The sequence below is a fragment of the Cyprinus carpio genome, chromosome B19, assembly GCF_018340385.1.
Source record: "Cyprinus carpio isolate SPL01 chromosome B19, ASM1834038v1, whole genome shotgun sequence".
Taxonomy (NCBI): domain Eukaryota; kingdom Metazoa; phylum Chordata; class Actinopteri; order Cypriniformes; family Cyprinidae; genus Cyprinus; species Cyprinus carpio.
Window position 1 is genome coordinate 5113549 of NC_056615.1, and position 14912 is coordinate 5128460.

Consider the following 14912-nt stretch of genomic DNA (forward strand, 5'->3'; position numbering starts at 1 on the left):
AAATAGATTTTTTTTTGATTCGTTCTAATTTTAAGACTCCAGGTGATATGAACAAATAAAACTGTAATATAAGTGATTCATATTCAAAATACACAGCACTGTAGATTTCATATCCAATCTGACAATAATAAGTCTATAAATTTTTGACAGCAAAACCTCACTGATTATCACCAATTAATCACCAAAATCCACATGAGTACAATATAAAATGGCAAATATTTAAAATATATTTCATAAAAAGGTTTTTGTCATTGCAATATGAACTGCTATTATTCACTGAAATTGCTAAACCCCCATGAGGTAAAAGGTTTTTAACATAATTATTAACTTTGTTCAGACTGCTCTGTTTTATTATTGCCACCATGAAATGATAACCATGAATCGTTTTAGTGTTTCAAACCGAGGCCGACACAAGAAAGGAACATAGCTCAGCTTCTTGTGAATGAAACAAGTCTTTTAAATGCCAGAATATCATAACTGATAAAAGCTGAATTAAAAAGTCCTCTGCGTTCAGTGAAATGCAGCTCACCGGCGCTTCTTTCAGAGAAAAGCAACAGTGAGAGTGGTTCCTGGAAGCTCAAGCTCAAACCAGCAAGTCGTTGAAGAGATAGTTCACTCAAAAATTAAAATTCTGTCATTAATTACTCACCCTCATGTCGTTCCAAACCCGCAAAACCTTCGTTCATCTTTGAAACACAAGTTAAGGTATTTTTGATGAAATCCGAGAGCTCTCTGACCCTCCATAGACAGCAACACAACTGACACATTCAAGGCCCAGAAAGGTAGTGAGGACATCGTTAAAATAGTCCATGTGACGTCAGTGGTTTTAACTGTAATTTTACGAAGCTATGAGAATACTTTTTGTGCACAAAGAATACAAAAATAACAAATTTATTCAACAATCAGATTCATTTCTTTCCCTGAATTCCATTTTATTTCTTCCCAAATAATACGTTTTTCCATTCAAATTTTTCTGGATTTTGTTTGGGTAGTCAACTTAATTGTCTAATTAATTAAAATCATAAACCTTATGCAGTTTAACAATTTATCAAATGTTTAACAGAAATTCTGTAATTTTACAAAGCTATGAGAATACTTTTGTGTGCAAAGAAAACAAAAATAAAGAATTTATTCAACAATTCGTCTCCTCCGCATCAGTGCCATTTTGGAGAGCGTCACATACGTAAACAACATATTCAACGTATGTACAAGGATACACGGTTTACACTATGATCTAAATGTAAGCAATATATCTGCGTACATATACGTACGTATTCTTGTAGCTTCATAAAATTACGGTTGAACCACTGATGTCACATGGACTATTTTAACAATGTTCTTGCTATGTTTCTGAGCCTTGATCGTTTAAGGATCATTGCTGTCTATGGAGGGTCAGAGAGCTCTCAGGATTCAAAAAAAATATCTTAATTTGTGTTCTGAAGATGAACGAAGGTCTTACGGGTTTGGAACGACATGAGGGTGAGTAATTAATGAAAGAGTTTTCATTTTTGGGTGAACTATCCCTTTAAAAGAACAATCAGCACTGAGTGCAAAGCCACACGCAGATTGATTAAAACCAGAGGCTCAGAAGAGAGACGACGATAACGAGGTACGAGACGCTTCATTTCAGATACTGATACACGTCCTGGTCCAGCGATGAGACTGCAGTAAGACAGCAGCTTGAGCAGAGAGCGAGTGAGGCTCATGAGCGCCATCTCTGACCTGGAGGAACACAATCAATGAGATACATGTGAGAGACCATCTCATGCATGTTACACAAAAACAGGCTAAAATTGTGTGTGTTATTCCAAACCGGTTCGATTTTCATTTTTCTGTTGAACACAAAAGAAGCTATTTTGAAGAAAATGGGTAACCAAACAGTTGCAATGCTGCACATTGGCTTCCGAAGTATTGGGCAAAAAATACAATGGAAGTAAATGGGGACCATCAATTTTTTCCTTTTAAAATATCTTCTTTTGTGTTCGACAGAAGGAATAAACTTATACAGGGTTGAAACAACTTGAGGGTGAGTAAAGGATGAAAGGATTTTCATTTTTGGGTGAACTATCCCTTTAAACCACTAAAATGGAATAAAAAAAATAAAAAACACTAAGTTTGGGGGGGAAATAAATTTAAAACTTTATTGAAATAAATTGAATTTCTGTTAAACATTCATAAGGTTTACGATTTTAATTAATTAGACAATTAAGTTGACTATCAAAACAAAATTTGAATTGAAAAATGAATTATTTGGGAAGAAATAAAATGGAAATTCAGGGAAAGAAATGAATCTGATTTGCGTCATCACCTTAAAGCGAATTCAAACTTGAGGCTTTCCCAGAAGGAGCAGACCCAGTGGAAGACGGACAGTCTGGACAGCATCCTGGTGTGGTCGGCCTGAGTTCTGCCCCATCCCCTCACAGCACTGAAACACACACACACACACACACTTCACTCAGAAGATGGACACAGTACTGAACTCAAACCAGCAGAAGTTATTCAGCTGTATCTGGATCAGAGGTGTCTCGTACCACTTGGCCATGATGAAGTAGCGGTCGACTGGAGCTCCCAGAGTGATGTTGATGCAGCGGACCGTGTTGATGTTCCTGAAGACCAGCAGCATGGGCCTCGGCATGGACTTCAGCACCTGCATGATCTTATCAAAGCGGTTCACGGCCATGTCACGCATGTACGACGTCTCCTCTCGCGTCAGGATGTTCCCCAGACCCAGCTCCCACATGTTGATCGGCCGCTGCAGCAGCATCTCACTGAACAGGAAGTACTCTGGGACCGACCAATGAGAGGATAACATCAACACACGGAAAGCATTTCCATTTCTCTCTCCTTATAGCTGTATGTATCTAAACAGATCTGATCAAACCTAAGATTTATTTATATTATGTTTGGGTTTTGACAGAAGTCACTTATGCTCTGTAAGGCTGCATTTATTTGATCAAAAATACAGTACAAAATTGTGAAATATAACTAACATTTTAAAAAACGGTTTTCTATGTGAATGTATTTTAAAATGTGATTTATTCCTGTGATCAAAGCTGAATTTTTCAGCATCGTTACTCCAGTCTTCAGTGTCACACCAGTCTTCCCAAATCATTATAAACGTTTTTTATCATCACTTTTGATCAATTTAAAGCATCCTAACTAAATAAGTTTTTGAATGGTACAGTGTATAATGTTACAAAAGCTTTTTATTTCAGATAAATGCTGATCTTTGGATCTTTCTATTCATCAAAGAATCGTGAAAAAAAATGTACTCAACTGTTTTAAATATTGATAGTAATAGTTATAATAATAAATGTTTCTTGAGCAGAAAATCAGCATATTAGGATGATTTCTGAAGATCATGTGACACTGAAGACTGGAGTAATGATGCTGAAAATACAGCTTTACATCACAGGAATAAATTACATTTTAACATATATTCAAATAAACAACAGTAATTTTAAATAGTAAAAGTTTTTTCACAATAGTACTGTTTTTGCTATACTTTGTATCAAATAAATGCAGGCTTGGTGAGCAGAAGAGACTAAAAAAATCTTATCGTTCAAAAACTTTTGTTTGTGAGAAAAGGCTGCGTTACCTTTGACCCCGAGCTGATTTGCGTATGTCTTCATGCCGGCTTCATCGCGCAGGATGATGGCTCTCCACAGCCGACACAGAGCCGCTCTGTCACTGACAAACACACACAGTCTGCGGTCACCGTCTGTTTCATGCAGATTACAGTGAAGCCGGTGTTTCTCGCTCATGCTCTCACCTTTTACTGAGGTATTGGTACAGCCCATGATCCAGCAGAACCAGCTCAGCTTTATTATCTGGACCTCTTCTGACCAGCACTGAAATCAGCCACAGTTCACATGTGTGACACTCACACACACACACACACACACACACACACGTATGGGTCATAATGGACTCATTCTGAGTGTAGATCATCTCACCGTTTCCAGGATGAGGGTCAGCGTGAATAAAGCCGGTGTAAAAGATCTGCTCTGCGAATACGCGGATGAGTTTATCAGCTGTCTGAAACACAAGCATCATCATCATCATCATCATCATCATCATCATCATCATGGATGTTCACTGGTGTGATGACTGTCGGTCATAAGTGATGTTATTAAACTCACGTAGACTTGTGCCGGTATTCGGTAATGCGTTATATCGCGGTAATGAATATGCACGGTATTGTTATCGTGGGCACTTCCAAATACCGAGAATAATTATATATTACAAATTATTCAGAATTTGGAATGCATTTTAAGAATACTTTTCCCATCAACTGGTCAAAATGCACAACACCATTTGTATGCTGCTTTAAAGACCCGTGTGAACTCTCATGTAAACAAGCACGCACAAGAAGCACATGAAGGAACACGTGAGATACGCGCTGAATGAAAGAACATTCACTCTCTGACAGCAGATGGCGCTAAACTGCAGAAACTGCAGCCCTTACCCTGGAAACCCCATAAATAAAAGCAGCTGCTACTTTCTAAACATTTAAATAGTATTTATATATTTCCATAATTTTTTTTCCATTTTAATCTGGACTATAACATGTCCTAGATATTGTTTGAAAGTGTTTTGATTCTTTATTGTTCATTAACACTTTACATTAGGGCTTCATTAGTTAACAAACTGCCAATGAAAAATTCTTCTGAACATTCATTAATCTTAGGTATTCCAATATTTAATAACACATTGTTAAAATCGAAAGCAACTGTGTTATTTAATGAGCTAACATGAGCTAAGACTTGTATTTTTTAACAAAGATTAGTAACTTCTGTAGCAAATGTAACTATTGCTCATTGTGAATGTTAATGCATTAACTAAGGTTAACTAATGAGGTCTTATTGTAAAGTGATACCTATGGGTCTTTAAAGTTCTTTTGTACTTTAATCGGTGTAAAACTTTTAACTTTAAATATATTTTTGTATTGCTTTATTGTATTTAAATGTTCAGTTATTTTTGTTATAAGAAAAAAGTTATTTAACCTGTTATACTGTATTATGACCACTTTTTTAAAACTTAATTTCAATACCGTGATAATACCGCATACCATGGTAAAACATGATCAATTAATCGCAACATGAAAATTTGATACCGGCATATCCCTAAACTTACGTCTTTCAGACCCAGTCCCTGACGCTGAATCTCCTCCACATTGTTGATTTTACATCCGGCACAGAACTCTGCTGTAAGGACCCTCTAGATGGACACAACGTCAGAGTGAAATTCATTCATGTGTCACAGTTAGAGATCAAAGTTAGAGCTGGCTGATCCCCACCTTGCTGGTCAGGTCCCAGAATACTTTGGGCACGACTACAAACTTAAAATGCTTCAGTTCTTCAGCACACCGTTCAGAGTTCCTGCCTTCATTCTCAAAATCCAGCTCCTGGGCCAGCGTTCCCTTCAAGTCCTGCCAGCATCATGGAGAAACAATGGAAGAAATCAGAATCTCGTCTTTTATAACAACAGACCAAAATTAAGAAAGATGGCGTCTAAATGTTTCTGAAAGAAGCCTCTTATGTTCAGAAAGGGTGCTTTTATTTCATCAAAAAATACAGCAAAAACTGTAATATTGTGAACTATTAAATTTCAAAACAACTGTGAATCTATGTGAATATCTGTTAAAATGTGATTTATTCCTGTGATGCAAAGCTGAATGTTCAGCATCATTACTGCAGTCTTCAGTGTCACATGATCCTTCAGAAATCATAATAATATGATGATTTGCTCATTTTTATTATTTTTATTATCAATGTTGAGAACAGTAAACTGAATGGCTGCTGAAAATTCAGCTTTGTATTACAGGAAAATATACACATATACTTGAATAAAATCATAGTTATGATTGTACATTAGATATACATTTATATATAAATAAAAATAGTAAAAACAAAACCAAAACAATACAACCAAATACAAAACCATTTTAACGTACACATGTCCAAAAAGGAGTAGGAAGAAGCATAAGCTTATATTATGTTTTTATAATTTATTTTTTGCTAAAAACTCCAAAACTGTATTTGGTTTAAACTAGATGAAAAATCTCTTCAGAAGATAATTTTTTTTCTCAACGAGTTACCACTGACCTGTAAGACCCAGCGGAAACCAAAGCTGGGGTGCATAAATTTCACGATGTCCAGCAAAATCTCCAGAGTCCTGATATCACCATCAAATCGATCCCTGAGATCAATATACTGCACCTGAACACAACAGACATCAACATCCTCAGAACAACACACATGCATCAGTAATCATTAGAGTATCACTTCATGCTGTTGCCTGGTCTTGTAACATTGAATGAATGTAATACATTGTACCATGTAAACACAGTACTCCATTAGAATATTAAATCAAGTTAGAGTTAAAAAAAAAAAAGTCATGCATCCAAATTATGAATCAATTAAAATGCACATAAACAGCATTTCCTCAGCAGTCATCATGCACAGCCCTAACATACTTTCACAGCCACAGGTGTCCCATCATGCAGTTCGGCCTTGTGTACTTGGGCCAGACTCGCAGCAGCCACAGGCTCATAGTCAAAGGTCCTGAAGAGTTTATCTGGAGTCGTGCTGAAGTCCTCCTGGAATAAAGCGTCTACCTAAAACAACACGGGACCAGACGGGTTACAACATTTGCAGATTTAATTCTCATAGGCTTCTGAGTCCCTGATCTTTTATTTTTATATATATATACATATACATATACACACACACACACACACAGTAAGATCTATATATCTGGACACAGGAGAAATTTGTAGTATTTTAGCTGTTGACCAAAGCATATTCAAGTTACTGGGCTTCAATTTGAGGGTGTTCTCATCACAACTGGAAGAAAGGATAAGGAACTGCAGCTCTTTAATAGAAGTTAGAATTTGAAAGAAATTAATAGTTTTATTAAAGTACGCATTTAATAGATCATAAAGTGTCAAAAATCACTTATAATTAGTGCTGTCAAATGATTAATCGCGATTAATTGCATCATATATGTGTGTGTACTGTGTATATTTATTATGTATATATAAATACACACACATACAGTATATATTTTAGAAAAATATGTTGTTAATATATTAAATATATTTATTTATAATATAAATTATATGAATATAAATATAGACATGCAAATATATCATATTTATATTATATATACACATAATAAATATACACAGAACACACACATATTATGCAAACAAAAACGTATTTTGTATGCGATTAATCGCGATTAATCATTTGACAGCACTAATTATAATGTTACAAAAGATTTCTATTTCTGATAAATACTGTTCTTTTGAAATCATATTTAAAGAATCATGAAAAAGGGCATCATATTTCTGAAAAAAAAGGCAATGATTTATGATTCATAAAAAGGTCATGTGACACTGAAGGCTGGAGTGATGATGCTGAAAATTCAGCTTTGATCACAGGAATACATACATTTTTTAAAATATGTTACAACTGAAAACAGTTATTTTAAATATAGTAATAATATGTCATATTTACCACTGTTTTTACAATATTTTTAGACGATATTTAATAGACTTCCTTTAAAAACACATCCCAAATTTTTAGTGTACATAGAAATTCCTAATTCAGCACACTGAGATTATTTTGATAAAATTACTTACCTTACATCATTACATTCACTAATCTGATTTTGTCAAGAATACAAAACCATCTTTCGACTTCCTTCATATCCAAAAATTACATCTAATTTTAATTCAGAGTGAGAGTTCAGCAGAATCCTAATGTGTTGAGCCGCTCACCTCTTTGTATCTTCTGTTGAGAGCTTTATCCTCCAGCACGTGCAGGGTGCGCATGTACTCTGGAGGTAGGAGATGGTTGAAGGCACACAGGCCCTGTCCCAGCTTGATATACAGGCCTCCGTTCTGTACGGCCCCGTCCACCATGCTACTGGCTGCTCTCTGATGACACGCTGACATGAGCGCTTCATACTCTGGACTGCTCTGGCGAGAGGGACACAAAGAGATTTGTGTTTGATATGTTTACTGATCACTTACTTTGCACTGGATATCCTTGATGATGATGATGATGATGATGATGATGATTGGGAATCCGAGAAACGTGTGAAATTCGATGTATACTTCACCCAAAAATTACCTTTCTGTCATCATTTACTCACCCTCAAGTTTCTCCAAAACATGTATGAGTTTAATACTAATATAAAAGAAGATATTTTTGAGAAATGGCTCATTGTTTTTATTGCCCGTACAATGGAAGTCAATGGTGACCAAAACTGTTTGGGTACCAACATTCTTCAAAATATCCTCTTTTATGTGCAGAAGAACAATATGAGGGTTAGTAAACGATTAAGTTCTAGTTAATTCAAAACACTGTTCTCAAATGTACTAATTTAATAAACATTATTTACATTGTAGGGACATAAGCTTACCTCATCCATGCCTCTCAGAGCAATGTTGGACGTCCACCAGTAATCTGCTGATATCATAAGCCCCACATAGAGAGACCTGATGTGACACAAATACACAACTTACTTCACACTTTCAGTCTTGATATTAACTGCATATAGGGCTGCATATGATACAGATAGATCAAATGCAAAAGCTTGACATCTAGAGATCAGAGAGCCTGATGGGTGATAGAATGCCATACAATAACATATACAATTTTGGGGTAGTTAATAGGGATGAGCGAGTACAGCATTATCTGTATCTGTATCTATTAACCATATGAATTATCTGTATCTGTATCTGTATCTGTACTCGGACTGGGCGGGGCCTAACCCAAAAAGTAGGCGGGATATAACCCGGAAGTGGGTCTGGTTGACTTAAAACGGGCGGGGCTTTAACCGGCATGTTATTTTAAGCATGCAATTGATAGGGGTTGATCAGAAATTGTTATATTTATTGCTGATTAGAAAACTATTTACATGACAGCATCAGCATTGAGCTTCAGATCAATGGTTTTGATCACGATAACAAACGAACTATATACAGAACAAGTTTTGCAAAAAAATACAACACATGCAGTTGCAATTATGAAGTTAAATGTAATGAACAAGAGTTTTCATCTCAACATAACTTTCTTTTTTTAACTTTTAATTTTTTTATAATCAAGTGTGATTTTTTTTTTTTTTTTTTTTTTTTTTTTTTTTTTTTTTTTCCACACCAGGTATGTGTGTGTGTGTGTGTGCGTGTGTGTAGCTAATTAATTTGTAATATAGTTTTATATACCACAACTACCTTTATTTATTTTTTATGAAATACAGCAAGAAATAAGTGTCAATCAGTGCGTGAAGTCAAAAAACTGGTTAGAGCCAGCTGAAGTTTAAAAAAGAAAAAAAAATCTCCGACAGGCAAAGATGCAACGCGAGTCGCATTCTACCAAGCGCCACGTCTAAACAAACCCCACGTTTACCAAAACTCTACTGGTTAATAAGTAAGTACTACAAACCAAAGTAAAAAACAAACCTGAAGCTGAAGAACACCTAAACGTTAACGGAAAAGACCCGCGAACCTGAGTGACTGAGGGAGAGACAGAGAGAGTGAGAGCGCTGTTCTCTTCTCAGTGTTCTGTGTGTGAGTGAGCAGAGCGTGACACAGCAACACAATAAATCTGTATGTGTGTGTAGGGGAGGGGCACTGTGACTAGCCTTTCACAGAACGCAGACACGGTCAGCAACCCAATGAGAATTTTTATTTAATCCGAGCACAGATATTGACTCGTATTACTCGTATAACACTTGTACTCGGCAAAAGTGCTTTTTCCGTACCGGATACTCGTTTCAGCCGAGTATCCGGCTCAACTCTAGTAGTTAATGTGTTTTTTTAAACATTATGCTCACCAAAGCTACATTTAAACAAGTAAAAAACAGTAATATTATCTAAAATATTATTACAATTTAAAACAATTGTTTTCTAAGCTAATATATTTTAAAAATATCGATGCCTCCGACCCATGTCTTGCTCAGAAAAATCTATATCTTATATTTATGACACTTTGCAGTCTATTAGTCCAGTGATCTCCACTTCCATAAAAACAAAATGGGAGGAAGAAATGGGCACTGTGATCCCAGACCCTCTATGGGAAAAAGAGTTTGGAACATACTCATCGATGTTCTAACTAATGCTAGGCACTGCCTAATTCACTTTAAGATTCTACATCGTCTTCACATTCTAAGGAGAGGTTACACAAAAAATATACCCTGAGATATCCCCTCTATGTGACAGATGCCTTGTTGCAGAAGACACGTTGCTTCACAGCTTCGTTCTGTGTCCCAAGGTTAAGATTTTTTGGTTTAATATCTTCAGTTTAATTTTCTAGGATACTCAAAATACAATTGGAGCCTAATCCACACATTATATTTAGGAATTTCAGACGATATTAAAAGGTTAAACAACTACCAACAATGCTTCCTGTCCTATAGTCTCATCACCGCAAAGAAGCTACTTCTCATGCATTGGAAAAATAACGAAACACCCTCCACAAAGATACGGCTTAGTGATCTTACTAACACTCTCTACTTAGAGAGAATAAAATATATTCTTATGGATAAACTCCCACACTTTGAAAAAGTGTGTGGTCACCTCTCATTCACTATCTCACACCTGGCAGTGGAAATTAATGTTTCCCTCTAACTATAATATAGTAGTATTTTGATGGAAGGATAAGGCTGGGTAGGGTGGGGAAGAGGGATTATTTGGGTGTTATTTTTTTTTTCTTCTGTACTCTGTATGTCTATCTGTTGATTCTGTTCTTCTTTTACCATTGTTGTATGTTCTAAAAACAAAAAAGAGGACAGTAGGTCCTAACTGCACATATTTCTATGTGGATATACATTATACTCTTGTGTATGATGTAGATAATATAACGATGTGAATATGTGCTTTAATAAAAATATTTGAAATATATATTAAAAAGTAATTTATTCCTGTGATGTAAAGCTGAATGTTCAGCATCATTACTACAGTCTTCAGTGTCACATGATCTTCAGAAATCAGTCTAATATAATGATTTAATGCTCAAGAAATATTTATTATTACTATCAATGTAAAAAAAAATGCTTTGTATTTTCAAGGAAACCATTTTTTTTTAAAGATTATATGATCCTTCGATGAATAGGAAGTTCAAGAGAACAGTAATTATTAGAAATGTAAATTGTTTGTAACATTTTAAATGTTTTTTTCTCTGACGCTTTTGATCAATTTAATGCATCCTTGCTGAATACAAGTGTCGATTTATTTTCCAAAAATAAATAAAATAGATAAATAAATAAATAAATAAATAAATAAATAAATTAATTAATTAATTAATTAATTAATTAATTAATAATAAAAAAACATATAAAATCATGCACGTAAAATTTCAGCGATGATTAATAAATTGCTAAAATTAAATAAACGAGATTATTACCTGCAGAAGCGGCCGACTCCTTCAGCTAGTATCTTCATCTTCCTCCTCTCTCTGGGCTCTGAGACCCCATACTGCACCCCCACCACGAGCGGCACACCCACCGAAACGCCAAGCAACAGCTTCCTGAAGAGCCTGTGACTCTTTACAACTCTAGAGGAGCACAGCACAATCCCAGCACCACCGTCAATACTCTTGTTCAGAATGATGTAGTGCTTGCTTTGACTTATGCTATAAAATACACGTGTTTTCACCCTTAAAATAAAGTCAGACCTCAAAGAAGCAAATGAAACCCACCTGTGTGAGGAGAAGAACTTCTGGTCGAGTACTTGGAGGCCTATGAGCCGAGGACACCGCCGTAACAGAGACATATGACGCTGACACAACCGTAACTGAAGCCAAAGAAGATAAAACTCGGTTGAGTTCACTGTGTTTACCGCTGAGAGTCTTTCACTGGCAGCTAGAAGCATTATAAATCAGGCAACGCTTAAAAATATCTCAGAGATAATCTGTGAGGTGTGTTTTCATAGACTACAGCACAAGACATTCCCATCAAGGCCATGTCAAAATGTGAAAAAAGGGAGAATGTTTACAGAAGCAGGGAACAAAATGTCTTTCCTCGGGCAGCTTGATTTGTGGACAGGTCAGGGATGTGCTCTAGTTTAAAGGTCTCTATAGAGTATGATAAACAGCAGCCCTTCTTTCAAGATAAACCATCGACGCTAAAGAGACTTGAAGCGTGTCGCTGACCTTCCAAAAATGTTTCGAGTAACGACAGTTTAAGCCAAAATACTATAGTGACCCTAACAAAAGCACAGTGCCTTGGTATTACAAAGCATGAACAAAAACACATTTTTAGGATTCTGTTCCAAGTGACCATATTCACGCACTCTAAAGTACAAAAAACACCACGGTTCTACTGTAATACATATACAAAATATGCACAATTGTTATATCAAATATAAAAGTAGTATACAGTAGTAGCACACATATAGTACCCAGGGGTCGACTGATATGTGTTTTTCAGGGCGGATGCGACACCGATTATTACAGATCAAGCAGACCGATAACCGATATTTTGAACCAATATATGTCTGGTTTAAAAATCTAAATTAATGCCAATAATAAGAATAGCAAGGGCTCTGACAAAAACTCTTTAAAAGCTTTTAAATTATTTTAACTGGAAAATCGGGTTTTGACAATGATCAATACTGATAAAATGTTTAATACTGGCACCGATAATCGGCCTAAAAGCAACTATTGTCGCAAGTTCCGTCGTTACAATACAGTTCAATGGAACTAACGTTCATAGTTAACTAACGATGCTTTTGGGAAACGCACCCCAGGCTGATAACTGGTCGACTACTAGTACCACCATGGCACTTTTTTGTTAGCGCAGCAGTGGTTCTCAATTTTTTGGACTCCAAGGTCCCCCACTGTCCACAACAAAATCCCACAACTTTCCAGTCTTTCATGATTTACTGCATAAGAATTAAGGATAAGCATTTAAAAAATATTTTAATGACAATTTCTAAAAATATTTTAGAGCTTATATATATATATATATACAGTACAGGTCAAAAGTTTGGAAACATTACTATTTTTAATGTTTTTGAAAGAAGTTTCTTCTGCTCATCAAGCCTGCATTTATTTGATCAAAAATACAGGAAAAAAGGTAATATTGTGAAATATTATTACAATTGAAAATAATACTTTTTTTAAATTTAGTATACTTGAAAATTATCATTTATTCTGTGATGCAAAGCTGAATTTTTAGGATCATTATCACAAAATCCAGAAAAATCATTCTAATATGTGATATCATTATCAAGTTGGAAACAGTTAGTTTTTGCTTAATATTTTTTCAAAACATAAATGATTCCTGTGATTTAGCTGAATACTCAGCATCATTACTAAGCCTTCAGACATAAAAAAAAAAGAAGCTATTTTTTTATTATATAAATATTTCGTAATAACTGATATACACTACTGGTCAGTAATTTGGGGTCTAATATATTTTTGAATAAAAGGTTTCAAAAAGAACTGCATTTATTGGGATAAAAATAGTAAAAAAAATCTATTATAATATATATTCTTATAACTTTTTTTTTTTTTTTTTTAATAAATACTATCTTTTTTTTTTATTCATCAATATATTAGACAGCAGAACTTTCCAACACTCATAATAAATCAGTATTGATGTTGATTTCTAAAAAAAGAAAGAGATGGAAAAAATTATGACACAGTAGTGTATATTGTTATTACAAAAATTCAGCTTTACATTTTTTTAATTATATTTTTTTTCATCAAAGTATCCAAAAAAAACTATTATTTTGTTGTGAAAAAATATTTCAGCATTAAACTTTTTTCCAATTTTTGATAATAAATCAGGCATATGAGCAGAATGATTTCTAAAGGATCATGTGAGTAATGGATCCTAAACTTTTGACCTGCTTTGCATCATATGATGTATATAAATATAATATTAGAGTATATATATATATATATATATATATATATATATATATATATATATATATATTATATTTTTTTTTTCTCCTTTTTTCTTTTGACTTTGACATTCAAAACCCTTTTCTTCGGAAAAAAAATAAATACAATAAATAAATAAATAAATAGTTGTTAATAGTTTATTTAATAAATAATAGTTTGCTGAACACCCCTAGTGGGTCCAGTATTATTGTCACCATTATAGTTAATTATAATGAGGACTCTGAAAGCATTATTATTATTAAGAGAGTGTTGCAACGGGAAACAGTTACTGCAGTAATTACTTAAGCCTATTGCTACCATGGTAATGTTTTGTAAGCGTGCTGCAGGTCATAATCTAAGGCTATCAGGAAGTGCTGGACTGGTAGTGTTTCTATTGTTGGACTTGCATGTAAGAATTGCGGAGTTTAGTTTGGGATTAAGGTTTACAGAGATCAAGCACATGACATTTGCTCTGGCCTCGACTGCTCTGATTCAGGATCAGCCCTGCACTTCCAGACTGGAGGAGGACATGGAATCTGCATTTAAAAGCCTCTCAATAAGTGAAACAGAAATACAGTGACCTTTCATAAAGCACGAGCATCGCACTAAGCATGCAGCTCGAGCACAAGAGCAAACGAATCGCGGAAACACAGCGGCAGAAGTGTTGCGCTTACCGATCTGAACGTCTCTGCCGTCATTTCTCCGGTTCTCTCGGGCTGATGATCGCATGAGTGACTCGCTGCGGTCCTCACACGCGGACACGGACGCCTCTTCCTCGCGCTTCGAGATCACGCACTCCTGTGCTTCGATTGGACAGCTGCGAGAGCGTCTGCTGTGACGTCGTCCGACACGTGACAGTGGTCTGACGCGACCTTCAGACAGACGGTGCTCCCCCTCTAAACACACAAAATCTGACCGCAGAATTGTATAAGACATTTTCAAATAATCTTTCACCGTTTCTCTTCAATGTTTATTTAGAAAGCCTTAAAAAGGGTATTCTCCCCCCATCTA

At 35.3% G+C, this 14912-nt stretch overlaps 1 protein-coding gene across 1 annotated transcript; it reads right to left on the reverse strand.

Annotated features, from left to right (window-relative positions):
• Window positions 1-1473: 1473 nt before the first annotated feature.
• On the reverse strand, window positions 1474-14912 carry adck5 (aarF domain containing kinase 5). Its single transcript, XM_042745432.1, is given in 16 exon segments — window positions 1474-1655; window positions 1657-1722; window positions 2309-2425; window positions 2532-2784; window positions 3599-3690; window positions 3773-3851; window positions 3957-4038; window positions 5137-5220; window positions 5300-5431; window positions 6108-6221; window positions 6479-6619; window positions 7787-7987; window positions 8434-8509; window positions 11415-11564; window positions 11709-11803; window positions 14576-14912. Coding segments are annotated over 16 exon segments (1740 nt in total). The 5' UTR covers window positions 14600-14912; the 3' UTR covers window positions 1474-1621.